The sequence below is a fragment of the Pelecanus crispus genome, chromosome Z (assembly GCF_030463565.1).
Source record: "Pelecanus crispus isolate bPelCri1 chromosome Z, bPelCri1.pri, whole genome shotgun sequence".
In the NCBI taxonomy this organism is placed as follows: Eukaryota; Metazoa; Chordata; class Aves; order Pelecaniformes; family Pelecanidae; genus Pelecanus; species Pelecanus crispus.
Window position 1 is genome coordinate 24,811,152 of NC_134676.1, and position 14,851 is coordinate 24,826,002.

General features: G+C 37.6%; 1 protein-coding gene across 1 annotated transcript; it reads left to right on the plus strand.

Moving 5' to 3' along the window:
- The first annotated feature begins 28 nt into the window (after window positions 1-28).
- PPWD1 (peptidylprolyl isomerase domain and WD repeat containing 1) lies at window positions 29-14,408 on the plus strand. The gene is made up of 11 exons (XM_075726292.1): window positions 29-179; window positions 1,273-1,375; window positions 2,037-2,137; window positions 3,385-3,505; window positions 5,992-6,439; window positions 7,023-7,213; window positions 7,683-7,872; window positions 9,271-9,452; window positions 12,151-12,232; window positions 12,818-13,000; window positions 14,054-14,408. The coding sequence occupies exons 1-11, from the start codon at window positions 29-31 to the stop codon at window positions 14,195-14,197; spliced, it is 1,896 nt and encodes a 631-aa protein (XP_075582407.1). The 3' UTR covers window positions 14,198-14,408.
- Window positions 14,409-14,851: the final 443 nt, after the last annotated feature.

Genomic DNA, 14,851 nt, shown 5'->3' on the forward strand with positions numbered 1-14,851 from the left:
GGGTCGCGGAGAAGTGACGTTCGGCAGCATGGCGTCGTCCGACTCGGAGCGTAAGCGAAAGCAGCCCGAGGTGGCGGCCGACAGCGAGGCAGCGGCGGCGGCGGCGGACGAGGAGGATGAGGAGGAGCGCTGGGTCGGGCCGCTCCCGGGGGAGGCCGCGCAGGCGAAAAAGAGGAGAGGTAACGGGAGGCGCGGGGCCTTCGCCCGCCTGCCCCTTCTCTGGGGAGCGGCCTGGGAGGCGTCCGCGGCGCTGCCCCCCCGGTCCGGGTCCGGAGCGGTGGGATCGCCCCCGGGCCGCAGGCGCCGCCGGGAGCGGCCCTGCCTCGGCGCCGGGGTGGGGGCGCCCGGCAGCTGGGCCGCCCTCGGGCGGTTCCCCCGCGCCCCGGGGTGGCGGGGGACGACGGGCGGGCGGAAGCCCGTTGCCTGAAGCGGTGTCTCCTACGCCAAATGACCGGGCTGCGGGAGGGACCCCTCGGGTGCAGAATTACAGGCCGCGGACGCCGTATTTCTGCTTCATTTGGAGGCTGAGAGGCCCTGCTTTGCAGCGTCTGCATTGCAGAAGCTGTGCTGCTTACAGCTGTGGAGTTAACTGTCTTCTGGATCACTCCCCTAAGCTGAAAGAGTAGCCGCAGAAGCCTCGAGGCTGTATTTTGACATACGGCGTTGATGTGTCTGGCAGCTCACAGCTCTCTGGGTATCATTGCAAAGTAAATGTGAGTTTAACAATGTTCAACAGGTGCAAAGCTGCTGGTTCAGTAATAAATGCCATTGCACAGGTATTAACGCTTAAGATGTAAAAATCAGAGACAAAAGCAGAACATCAAATTATTTTAGGTGGGCCAGTTAAACAATGAAATAGGTAGGTGCTAGCACTTAGAATTTAAGCTACAATACCTGCATGGGACCTCGAATCTCAACAACAGGGATACATTTGGGTTTGGAAGAAAATGGGATGCAGATGACTTTTTCTGGCAGTAACTTAAAAATTGTTGTATTGAATTTTTTTTCATACATTCAGACTGCCGAGGTAATAGTGCTTTAAAAGGGGGCATCTGTGTGGGTTAAAGCAGATTTTGAGTGGCTTTACTCTACCAAGAATCTGTAAGTCTGAGTGCAAAGCCACAGTGGAAACTCCTTTTATTATGTTTGCACAAAATCCTAGCATATTCTTGGCTAAAATGGGACTAAGCTATTCAAGGGTAAGGGAGAACAGAAGCTAGATGTACCTTTATGAAAAAAGTATTTCCTGATTTTTCTTTTTATTCTGTTTAGTTCTTGAATTTGAACATGTTTACCTTGAAAATCTACCATGTGCCTCAATGTATGAACGCAGTTACATGCACAGAGATGTCATTACACATGTAGCATGTACTAAGTAAGTGTCTTTTTTTTTTTTTCCCACTGTATTTCATTGTCAGAGATATATTTTTGTATATGCTAGGAAGTTTTCATTGTAGAATTTTAATAAGGGAAAGTTACTGTGTCCAGAGGTGGTATTTGAATTTTTTTTTTAAAACTAAGTGCAAAGGAAAGGGCTTACTGAAAAGCAAGATAAAAATTGTTTAAATAGACTAAAAGAGGGTCTTAAGATCCTTGTTGCAATGTGCAGTATATACAGGAATAAGAGCAACTGACTGCATCTGAACAAAATATGATTCAGCAGAACTGCATAGGTTGAGGAGATAGTTTTCTTCTCCTTTATATATATGTATGCATACACATACATTAGTAAATAGTAACTACTGTGAAACATGACCTGAAACAGGAGTAAGATTTACATAGTCAAAAGGCATAGTATTATATATTTCTTCAATTCAGGCTGTTGTCTTTTCATAGATTAATCCAGGGTGCATTAAAATACTTGTTTGCTTTTCTGGAAGTAATAGTACCCATTCAGACAGATTGTCACAGTAATTTGTTTAAAGTTTATTCTTTACACAGCGTTAATTATAGTGCAAATTAGTGCCCCAGAATGGTGTGAAAGTGCATAATATGTGTATCTTTTTGGGGGGCTTATTTTTCTTTTGTAATTGTAGGACAGATTTTATCATAACAGCCAGTCACGATGGACATGTAAAATTCTGGAAAAAAATAGAAGAAGGGATTGAGTTTGTTAAACACTTCCGGAGTCATCTGGGTGAGAACTTGCTTTTTCTTCTCTAAAGGACCTCACTTTTTCCTCCCCCTTGCTCTTAGTCATTTGAAGAGGGAGTGCAAGTAAAGAGGAGAGGGGTTCTGGGATTCATTTACTGCAGTCAGGGATTAAATGATATCTGCCTGTCTTCCTTCATTCCCCTGTCCTGTTACGTTTCACTCCCAAACTGCAGGAGGGATAGAGTGAGAATAAAACATGTGGGACTCCTCCTGCACAGGTCCCCTACATCCTTTGCATTGCCTTGTGCCCTGCCTGTGGTGAGAATGTCTATTTAAAAATAAGTGAACAAAGTATAACAGGGTTCATAAAATCCAGGGAAGTTTAAAAAGGTGTTACTTAAAGTAAGGTTACCTTCATCCCTTATCTTTTTTTTGTTTTTTCCCCTGCACTATGGAAAAACATGGAATTATTGCAACTGTAAATTCTGCATCATTGTCATAATTGTCAGCTGAATTGCAATTAAGAATTAATAATTTTAACCCAGTTAGTAAGTTAGTAAGTACACATATCTCTTCTATACTATGCTAAGCATTAAATAGGCTGGACAGAAAATGATGTTCTCATTGCTATTAGAAATTATGATATGCCTGATGGAAAAAACCAGTTTGATATGCAGACTGTTACAATAAGAAAAATATGTAGTAATAGATAGTAAAAGTACTGTTTCTTTTTAGAGTTAGAAAAAAATGTTATGGTGAGTTCTTGATCTTAACTATCTGCTTCTCATTATATATGCAACAAAATGTGAGAACAAAGGCTACCAAGCAAAAATAAGTATTGTGACAGGCTTGTGGAAGGCTCAGTTGCAGAGTAATTTTGAGTATTACTTGTGTTAATAGCAGGACTGTGATAGTCGATAGAGTTCTGCTGCTTTTTCTCTTTTGACAGGTGCAAGCTGAAGAGCACATAATTTTTTACCATATCATAATGTTAATCTCAGGGTTTTTTTAAATGAACATTTTAAATGAAAATAATTGCCATTATAATCTTTCATTTATATATGTGGTAAGTAGTTCGTTATCACGTACCTGATTCTAAACAGTGATAGGATACAAAGTGTTGTTTTGTGGTTTGGGTTTTTTTAATTAAAGTCAGGAAGTTTTTTAAGACAAAAAGGTGGAGAAACAGTTGAGAAACAGGTATAAACCTCTGTAGGTTTTTCCTATGGAATATTGAAATGAAGGATGTCCCTTTCCTGGGTCTTAATAGTACATTAACTTTTTTAATAGGTGTTATTGAGAGTATTGCTGTTAGTTCAGAGGGGGCATTATTCTGTTCAGTTGGAGATGACAAAGCAATGAAGGTGTTTGATGTAGTCAACTTTGATATGATCAACATGCTGAAACTTGGGTAAGTTACTTAGTTCCTGAACATGTTTGTTTGGGATTATAAATGGGGGCTATTTTGCTAAGAGGTAAGTCAATAATTCGGGTTTTTTTGAGTTTTTTTTCCCCTCAATCAGATGAAACTGAGTAAGTTGCATTGTCCAAAATGCATCCAGTGGCTGGAGACTGACTGAATAGAAAAGTTTATGACTCTGTGTGCAACAGTACATGAGTGTAGTAGGTCTGTGCCTTTCCTCAGTGTCAAATATTATGCATGAAGATGCGGTGTATCTTGAAATACTTAGCTAGGCATAATTTTTTTTCTGTTGTTTGGCACTGAATTTGAAAATTATGGCCAACAAATAGTCCCAGTAGAGAAGGAATTTGGCCTGTATGCGTTGTCTTATTCATTGTCATTGGGACAGAAATTTTCTTCTGTTAGAAAGAATGTTGTTGTTTTCCCTAGTCTTGCTGTTGTAGGATTTCTGTACTTCTACAGTATGTAGCTAAAGAATCTGGGAGAAATAAGAATGGATGTTACCGGAATTATAACAATACCAGAGGAAAACAAGGGTGGATTTGCAGGTTTGGAGGATTAGTGAATGCTGTACTGAGAATGGTAGACAAACCTTTTAAGATTGGAAAACTTATTCCTTGTAGTCTACTATTTGCTGGTTAATTGTGAAACTGAATAGAAGTATAAACTCAGGAAAAAAAAAGCTTTTCGGAATGCCTGTATAAAAGCTTATGTTATCTGCTTTGCTGGTTATACTTTTAATATCATCCTCCAGATAATATACTTAGCCTATAGAAATTGGTTCCCTCTTGGCTGTCTGCTGTGGAAAAATTCCAGTTAGCCTCAGTCTTTTGTTTTTGCTGGTCTTTTCTACTTAGCAGCCCTGTATTGTCACTACAAAATTGGTAAAATTATAGGATGAAATAAAATTAATTTAATATTAAGAAAAACTTAATTTTACAATAGAAGGTGCTTTTTTTTCCTGTTTGAGAATTCAGGGAAACCTGAGGTAGAATTTAAATCAGTTTTGCTACAGGGATACCTTGAGAATGCTGCCTATAACATTTTCTATACTATGTTCCCTGATTTGTCTTTAAATAGATTTTTTTTCAACCTCAGTAATCAAGACCCTCCTCTCCCCATATATTTTTTCCAGAGATAATTGGGTTTTACCTGAATTGAACTCTTCAATGAAGAAGAGAACTGTGGACAGCTGTAATATAAGCATTGTCCTGAATAGCCTTTTAAGACTTAAAGTTTGTTGCTCTATCTTCTGCGTTACTGTTTATTGGGCAGATAGTTTCTTTTGACCTGCCTGAGAATTTTTTCATGGCTGTTCACTCAGGCTTGCAATGGTTAATGTAGAATGATAAGTTCTGTGTGGTCTTTTCAGCTCACATTATCTTGCATTGCCTGCTTTGATAGGTATATGCCAGTATATAGCAGGGTTGGTTAGCTTTGTCTCAAATTCTTCAGATCCTTTCAGTTCTAGCTAATTTATACAGTGTGGCTGTGTGGAAATCCCCATGCTCTATGCTTCCATCAGTGATCTGGAGAAGGGCAGCTATTTTTGCAGAAACTTGGATAATGATGCATAGATCAATGGGACATCATATTTATTTATTTATGTATTTCTTTTATCCTATTCTTTCTACTGAACCTGAGACAAAGTTCTGGTTATGTTTCTCTTTATGAGAATCTTTACCAGACAGGCATTGAAAATCCAAATTATTAGTGTCTGTCATTTGTCAGTCCTTCAGTATCTGTTAGTTTGATTTGTGAAAGGGTACTAAATAAGAGTTTCCTATAAAGACTACATCATTTCTTTGTGGCCTGTCATTTAGTTTCTGAGTTCTGGTTCTCAAAATCTTTGCTTACAGACTTTTTAAAAAACAGACATCACTTATATTATTGACCATGTCTCTGGCATGTTTTATTTGTAGAGTATGTTTTTGCTAGTAGCAAATGAATTCCTTCTTAAATGCATTCACAATGCTTATTGAATATAGGGTGATTGTCTTAATTTTACTTACATTGCTTTTTGGTTTTGTTTTGGGTTTTTTTTTATTTATTGCAAGACCTAGTTGAACTTTTCTGTAAGTGTATGGCAGAGGCACAGTTGTCTTCATTTCCACTGAAGCATTAATCACTTAACAGATGGAAGAGGAATGCTATAGAGTCATAGAAGTTGAGTACTAATCAATGTCACTTGTGCTATTTAGCTGGATTTCCATCCTTATTTTTCTTTTATACCCACCTTCTACCTTTGCTTTCTGTCACAGCCTCTTTATAAATATGGGAGCAACAGAAATTGACCGAGCCATCCACTGAATTGTGTTGCTTGGAAAAGCTTAGTTATAACACTGTTGAATTTTAACAAGACAAATACTTGCCAGACTAGTAAATAAAGTTCAAAATTTGCATCTGATATATGATTTCAAGTTTATAGCATAACTTTTTTTTTTTTTTATCCCCCCTCCCCTCCACTCTTGCAGCTACTACCCTGGCCAATGTGAATGGGTATATTGCCCTGGAGATGCCATATCTTCGGTTGCAACATCTGAGAAGAGCACAGGAAAAATATTCATATATGATGGACGAGGAAATAACCAGCCACTTCATGTTTTTGATAAACTCCATACATCCTCTCTTACTCAGATCCGATTGAACCCTGTCTACAAAGTAGTAGTGTCTTCTGACAAATCTGGAATGATCGAGTACTGGACTGGTACTCCTCACGAATATAAATTTCCCAAGAATGTGAACTGGGAGTATAAAACAGACACTGATCTATATGAATTTGCTAAATGCAAGGCTTACCCATCCAGTATAAGTTTTTCACCTGATGGCAAGAAAATGGCCACTCTTGGGTCTGACAGAAAAGTTAGAATTTTCCGTTTTTTGACGGGGAAACTCATGAGAGTCTTTGATGAATCTTTGAGTGTGAGTTTGGTCTTGCTTCTCTCTTTTTTGAGGCCTTTTCTCTACTTACTTGAGTTTATTTACCAGCACATTCACCTAAGTAATCACCTGTTTCTAAAGCTGAGCTTCCTTGCTGTATTTTTCTTGCAGACAAGGTTTTCCATGTTCTCTTCCTTGCCTCTTGTATTGCTTTGCCCCAAAATTAATTCTTACTGATTTATATTAGTTACGTAGTGAAACTGAGTTGTTGATCTTCAACTGTGTTTTCATACTGCTAGGTTACTTTTTACTAGAAAGCAATTATGGAAAATGCCTATTTCAAATGTCTTCATACTTATGAGTTAAATTTGTCATCTTCTGAGAGATTTGTTAGACAGCTACACACTTTTCTTTCTTTGCTTAAGACTAGTACTACAACATGCCTATTGGGTCATTAAAATAAAGACAGTATTAGTTGTGTCTTTAATTCTTCAGTTAAGTTTGAGTGGAGTACTCTCACTTGAATTCTGTATTTTCTAAGCATGTGGATCAGTGTTTTGCTGGATCAAAAGTTTAAAATGTGTTCATATAATAGTGATTTTTTTTTTCTTTTTTTTTTCTGTAGATGTTCACTGAACTTCAGCAGATGAGACAGCAACTGCCAGACATGGAGTTTGGCCGACGGATGGCAGTTGAGCGTGAGCTGGAGAAAGTGGATGCAGTAAGATTAATTAATATAATTTTTGATGAAACTGGACACTTCGTTCTCTATGGAACAATGCTGGGCATTAAGGTCATAAACGTAGAGACTAACAGGTAATTTCTAGTGACACACATTGAGATAAATATGTTTGTTTCAAAGTATATATTCAGTCAAATTTATAGTCTATTTAAAACTTTATATGACTGTGCGGGTCTCTAATCTTTTGTTATTACTTGGGAGCCTTACATTGGACTGTAGATAAGATACTCCCATGCTTCGTAATGAGTTGTTGGAGTTTAAAGCTTAGTGAAACGAGGAGAAAACTTGGCAAGCATATTTGTATTAAAAACGTGGATGTGGTAACTTAAAGTAAATGTGGATCATGCAGTTGGGATTTTATCACATAAGGAGGCTTATTAGTAAATTATGTAGCAAGTATGAATAAAGAAGCATTGTAAAAACAAGTATTAAATTATTTCGAGAGTGTTTTGGAATTTTGCTTTGAGTCTTGTAGTCAGAAAGGAGACATTCTATGACTTAGCCCTTAACAGTAGTTACACCTTTTTACATCTTGTACTTCAGGTGTATTCGTATCTTGGGAAAACAAGAGAACATCAGAATGATGCAACTAGCTTTGTTCCAAGGAGTAGCAAAGAAACATCGTGCTGCAATCACTATAGAGATGAAGGCATCTGAAAATCCTGTTCTCCAGAATATCCAGGCAGATCCGACAGTAATCTGCACAGCTTTTAAAAAAAATAGGTTTTACATGGTGTGTGTGGTTTCTATTTAAATAACTCCATTCTTGTATTGATGTTTTCTTGCATTATTTTTTGTTTTTCTCCTTGCACCTTTCCAGTGTTTTTGGTCTTGAGTATTTGCGAACACAACTTTTCCAGAGGAGTCCCTTTATATTGCAAGTATATTCTAGAATTTTTAGCTTGAACTAGCTCTAAATTGACTAGAAGCAGCTTTAATTTTTTCATTATTCCTCAATCAGTTACCTAAACTTGGATGGTTTTGGCTGTCTAAATTATAGTTCTCTGAGAAGGTTATATGCTTTTGTTATAGTTGAAAAAAAAACCTGTAAATAAGAACATTGAAAAATCCTAACCAGATCTTATACTGATAAAGAAACAATAGTTAACTGTATGTATAAAATGTGTAATGAAAAATAATTAAATTCAGAGCAGTGTCAGGACTCAGTAGCACCAAAGACATGATGGGGGACTAAGACAGGAGTAACTTCCCTGTTTACAATTCAGATTTTAGGTGAGATGTGGTGAATAAGCCAAACAGACAAGCAATTCCAGAGTAGTTTGTAGTTGATCTGGCATGTGATCACCATAGAAGTTAGACATCAGTCTGTCTGTTGTTACTTGTGCTTGAATCTCATAGTGTTTCCGTTGGAGCAAGACAGTGTACTTTCTAAAGCTTTGTGTGGTTAATGTGTAGTATATAATGGAACATACCACTCTGAACAATTTGACAAGCGAGAAGGAAAAGTTAGACAAAATCTGGAAACATTACTCACTGTTAGAGAAAACATGACTGTATGCATGCAGAAAGATTAGCGATTGTGAATTGATATGTAAGTGTACTACACATTGAAGCGGATTCTCGTGTACTTGTACATTCTGTGTTTTCCTAGGAATACTATAAAAATTACATTTCTGAGATTTCTCCTGTTTTGAGTTAAATTTGCTGGTTTTCTATAGTTCTGTATTAATGCAGGATCGGAACAAGAGGATTTAGTTTGACTTTGTAGTGAAACTAAAAGTTTTGTGATAAAACCTGCCAGTTTTGTCTGAATATAACAGAACAACTTGATATTCTCCACTCTTTTTTTTTATTTTTTTAAAGAAAAGATGCTGAACTACTGTGGGCTTTCTGTTGAAAAAGGAAGGAAGTTTAAAGACAACAGATTATAAAAAATTACTTGGATTTGCATGTAGTTGTACTGGAATTTGTGACTGTGGAAATGCTGGTAACGCACAACAGTGAAATGCAAGGATAGACTGTCTATGAATTCTCTTCCTGCATTTCAAATCTAGTTGGGTGTTTAGCAGGTTGAATAATCACATTGATGTCTTGGGTGCAAAGCAGTGTGCAAGGTAAGAGAGAAAAAGAGAAAACAAAACAGTTAACCTTCTGTTCTTTTGTTCCTCAGTTTACTAAACGTGAACCAGAAGATACGAAGAGTGCAGATTCTGACAGAGATGTATTTAATGAGAAACCTTCCAAAGAAGAGGTCATGGCAGCCACCCAGGCAGAAGGTCCCAAAAGAGTTTCAGACAGTGCCATCATCCACACAAGCATGGGAGATATTCATATCAAGCTTTTTCCTGTTGAGTATGTATTTGGTAGTTTTTCTGTTCTTTTAATTCCTTCTGTGATTTTTGGTGGCAGTATCCAAGACTTTTATTTCAAGCTAGGAATAATTCTTTTCTTTCCCTTTCTGCTGTCCTTGTTTCCTGACAGTTTCTTAATACATCAAGCTAGGAATGTGACTCTTGACTAACACAAATAAAATAGGGTCAAAATAAGTCTAAGTAACAGTTGAAAGCACAGAGGTTTTTTTCCTATGATTATTGCTTTTATTTAATCATTGGTTTAGGGGGCTTTATTCCTTTCTTAACTTTTGTTCTTTCTTTAAACTGCAGATGTGGATAGGTCATGATGCTCTTCTGTGTAAGCTACATATTACTGTAAGGAAGTGGTGTTTGATTCCATCTTGAAAAAGAATGATGATGTTGGCAGCAGCAGTAGATCTGGCAGTAGGTCTGTCTGAGCCAGAGGAATAGTAGTTTGCAACTTCAAAAGGTGGCCACTGTACTACTACATTTTATGTTATTGCAGCTCCTTCAAGAGCAACATAAAATTTATACCAGCATATAATATTACTGCTGTGTATATCCAAAACCAGGCATATAATTGAAAAAGAGTTTTTACGCATGACAATTGCTAAAGTTATTGTGTCAGCATCTCTCCTTTGTGATGCTAATATATGTGAAGATTTTGTTATGAAACAGTAAATTTATATAATATATTATATTGCTATACATTGAAACTTAAACCATTCAAGTGTAGCCCATGCTTCTCCAAAAACAAGTTCATGTTTCATCATAAGCACAGGTAAGGCAACACAACGTCAATTCTACCCTGTAGGGCTGCTGGTCTTTTATTGCTCTCTTCACCAATGTCTCCTTGCATCAGGCCCTAGTTTCTGGAATTTGTAATTGTAGCATATAGGTTGCAGTAATGGCACAGCCCTTGCCAGTGAGTGACAGGCCAAGCTACATTATTTCTGACGTTTTTTTTTTTTTAATTCCCATGCCAGTGTGTCACTATATTTACATCCATAGTATTGCTAGATGCTTGACTGCAATGTTTTGTACGCAGTTGTAAATTAAATACAGTATAACCAGGCTTGGTTATTGTTAGGTTTGTCCTTTCTTGTTGTAGTATTTCCTCCCGGCTGAGTTTTAAATTTAAAATCTCTTTAAGATGAATGTGATTAAAGCTTTAAAGAAGAGCATATAGGATGTGGCTTTGTATGTCCTTTAAACTTTGGCCATGTGCTCATGGAATAAATTTGTGAATGACTGTACTGCTCAGCAGGAACTGGGACTGTAATTCTGTCTGTTCCGTTTGTTACACCACTGGCGCTCTGTTTCATAAGAAGGTTTAGAGTATCACTAAGCCCAAGCTAATGTTCCTTGTCACAGCTAAAGTAACTCTACAGCTGTCAACTCAACTCGGACATTTTCTAATTTGGTTCGAAAATGTGTGTGACTGCGTAAACCTGTCAGTGTAGATCTACCCTGGCTACTAATCCATTTTATAAAACTAGTGGAAGAGGTATCGCAAAGAATTTTCACTCTGGAAGTAATTGTCTCAGAAGTAAAAAATCAAGTCACAAAGGTGAAGGGGTTGGTTGTTTTTTTCCCTTTTTATTTCATCAACAGTAATTTTCCACCTCTTCACCCTGCTTCCAAACAATGTTTGTGAGTAGTTTCAGAGAAGGATAACTGACTCTGCTGACTGCAAGTTCTATCATATTAAAACACTGTATTTTTAGATTTTACTTCTTGTGTTCAACACTGGACACCTTACATGTATAGCTTAATAGAATTATAGAGGTAAAAGAGTGAACAACTTTCTGCTTATGGAGCATATACTCCTTAATTGATTTTGTAAATAAACTATGTAAGTAGAAAGCTGAGGAAGGAGTATCTAATCAGTGGTCCCTTGAACTAGGCTTTGAGGAAATAGATTTGGTTCGTGACTGTCATGGTTTAATAAGCCCCATGCAGCTGCTCACTCACTCCCCTCCAGTGGGACGGGGGTGAGAATCAGAAGACTAAAAGTGAGAAAACTCATGCATTGACATAAAGACAGTTTAATAGGTAAAGCAAAAGCCGTGCACACAAGCAAGGCAAAACAAGGAATTCAATCACTACTTCCCATTGGCAGGCAGGTGTTCAGCCATCTCCAGGAAAGCAGGGCTCCATCACACATAATGGTTACTTGGGAAAACAAACACCATGTCCCCCCTTCCCTTCTTCTTCCTCCAGCTTTTACTGCTGAGCATGATGTCATATGGTATGGAATATCCCTTGGTCAGCTGGGGTCAGCCATCCTGGCTGTGTCCCCTCCCAGCTTCTTGTGCACCCCCAGCCTAATCACTGGTGGGGTGGGGTGAGAAGCAGAAAAGGCCTTGACTCTGTGTAGCACTACTCAGGAGTAACTAAACCGTCCCTGTGTTATCAATAATGCTGCATTCTTGCACTGTGTAATCTTGCAACTTTGTATTCCTCTGAAGTTTTTTTTGCTTCCAGCTCTGGATTTGAGGAGGTGGGGATTTGTTTTTTCCCTTATTTGGGAACATATGAAATATGATATATGGGAATATATGAAAGCCCTTCCACAGTGTGCTGAAACACTGCTCCGTACAACAGGATCTTAGTCTCAGCTGAAGTCTTTATGGCCTTGCCAGCATACAACTAAATATTTATTGTAGTCTGTATTTTCTGTTACATGATCTCAGGTGCCCCAAAACAGTGGAAAACTTCTGTGTGCATAGCAGAAATGGTTATTACAATGGACACATATTTCATCGTATCATCAAGGTAACTTGTAAAAAGTTAACTTTTTTTTTTGTTAAGATAATGTGCCTTTGTGGTCAGTCTTCTCTGTTAACCCTTTCATTTCCCTTTTGCACAAAGGATTTCTGGAATGGCTTCAGAGTTCCCTGTAAAGTCTGAACAACTCGAAGGTTCTGAACAGCTTTATCACTTACTGAAGTTATTTAGTAGTTGTTCTGCAACTGACAAGGTGTAAGAAACCTGAAAACTGAGAGAAAGATCAATTCAGCAATCCTGCTTGAATTAAGACTTTGTTTCATGCCAGAAGGCATTTCTTGTAAGGCTTCTTATTTCTGTTGCCCTATGATCAAGCTGATACAACCTAAGTGTTTGCAGAAGGCACAGACAGGTTTCTGTCCTTCACTAGCAGGAACAGTGAGCAAGCTTGTTTTTTCACAAGTACTCAATTATCACTTAAAGAAGCCCTGAATGTTTTGTCCCTTATCCACAGCATTTTAACACATTTTGTTGAAAGGTTTGAAGTAAGTTTGAAAAAAAGGTCACCTGGTATAAACCACTTTTGGTTATTTATTCTATGCAGTGATGTAATAACATTTCATTTCTGTGCAGGGTTTCATGATTCAGACTGGTGACCCAACTGGTACAGGAATGGGAGGTGAAAGCATTTGGGGAGGAGAATTTGAAGATGAGTTTCATTCAACTTTACGACATGACAGACCATACACGCTCAGCATGGCTAATGCAGGACCAAATACCAATGGATCCCAGTTTTTTATAACAGTAGTGCCAACTGTAAGTAATAGTAAAAGCTCAATTCAAGGCTTGAGATGCTAACTAGATAGTAAAAATACATTTTTTTCTGATGGAAAAAGGAACACACTGGTACTATCTAAATAATCTTTTCTTGTTATTTTGCAAATAAATGCTGCACACAACAATGTATACTACGTAGGCTTCACTGAAACCATCCTTTAGGAAACAGAAAAGTATTTTTGTCAGTTGTGATCAAGAGGCCTTTTGCCTTTAATTGGAGTAAGGGTGATACCAAATTCTTAGTAAATCAGACATGTTTGCAATTGTGTATTACTAGAGTATTTTATATTAATATATTGACCTAAACTTGATGGAAATCTAGCTATTGCTTAGATTTTGTGTGAAGTTTTTGGATATGGTGCTAGGATGACTCCTTAATATTCCCTAATTATACCTATATAAAGAAGCCAATATTCAGGTTTGAAGATTTCCTTTGATCTATGTGCAATTCCAGAGGCAAAAAAAAGAAATTTTGGTAACAGATACAACAGATAGATACAGAACAAATCCTTAAAAGGTAACACTTACAGAAATTGCATTCTTACAGCACTTATTTCAAAATCATTTGTCTTTTTAAAAAAAAGCACCCACCTACCATAATTTTGAGGCTTATTAAGCTATATCAGTGCCTATATTCAGATTGCTAATTGTGGACACCGTATGAATATGACTCTGAATTAAGTAGTATTCTGGACTGTCACTTAAAATTCAGTTGTGAAAATACCATAAAATAGAGACTGAAACAGCACTTCTGTGAACTGAGAATACACTTTAAAATAAACTATGAAATGCTACTGCATTGCTAGAACTTGACCTCTGTAGTACTTTAAGAAAACAACTGAAAAGGTGAGTTTAAATGCATATGAATATGTATTAGCTGCACTCTGATATTTACACGGTGTTAAGTTTCATAGTCTGAACATATCCATTTTCACTTAGTCTAGGTTAGTCTCTCTCTGGTTTGGTACCTAACCTACATGCTGCTTTCTATTTTAATATGCTTTTTCTTTCTCCTCCTGTGCCCTCAAACAGCCATGGCTAGACAACAAGCACAGCGTGTTTGGACGGGTGACTAAAGGAATGGAAGTTGTTCAGAGAATCTCAAATGTAAAAGTCAATCCTAAAACTGACAAACCCTATGAGGATATCAGCATCATTAATATCACAGTGAAGTAAGCTAGGAGTTGAAGGTTCCAGCTTAAGCAGAAAAAACTCATCATGGTGGGACCCAAAAAGGCACCTAGAAAGAACAGAAACATTTTTGATAACTCGTAGATATGAGAAGTGCCAGGACCGAGCAGTCACCAGTTCTACTATTTTTAATGTACCTAAAGTGCCCTAAGTCTGTGTTTCTCCTAACTTTGTATTTTGAAGTAAAAACATCTGCACGTTTTCTTACAAAGTCTACTGTTTTTCTTGCATCTCTTCTAGGCAAAACTGAAGATAAAAACCCACACCATGTCTCATGATAGTGTTTATAAAATAGGATCAGGGTATAGTTTGTAACTTTTTCATGTTTATTTGCATCTTTCCTGTCTAATTAATCCTTTTCACAGTATTGAAATCTTTGACAGAGGAAAAGGTCAGAAATCCTAAGCTGAGTAAACTCTTCAATCATATGTACATGCATAAATAATTATATTAAGTTACGATACTGTTTGCTATGACAAGGTATGTAATCTACCTCTGTCCTACCTTTGTCCTTCAAAAATGGTTGTGCACGTGTCTTCTGTGTCCAAGAGCAATGATCAGCTCTTGGAATGCCAGTGTGTAAAGTCCTGTGCAACTTGTTTGGCATTGCCAATAATGTTTTTTCCTTCAATGTTTGCT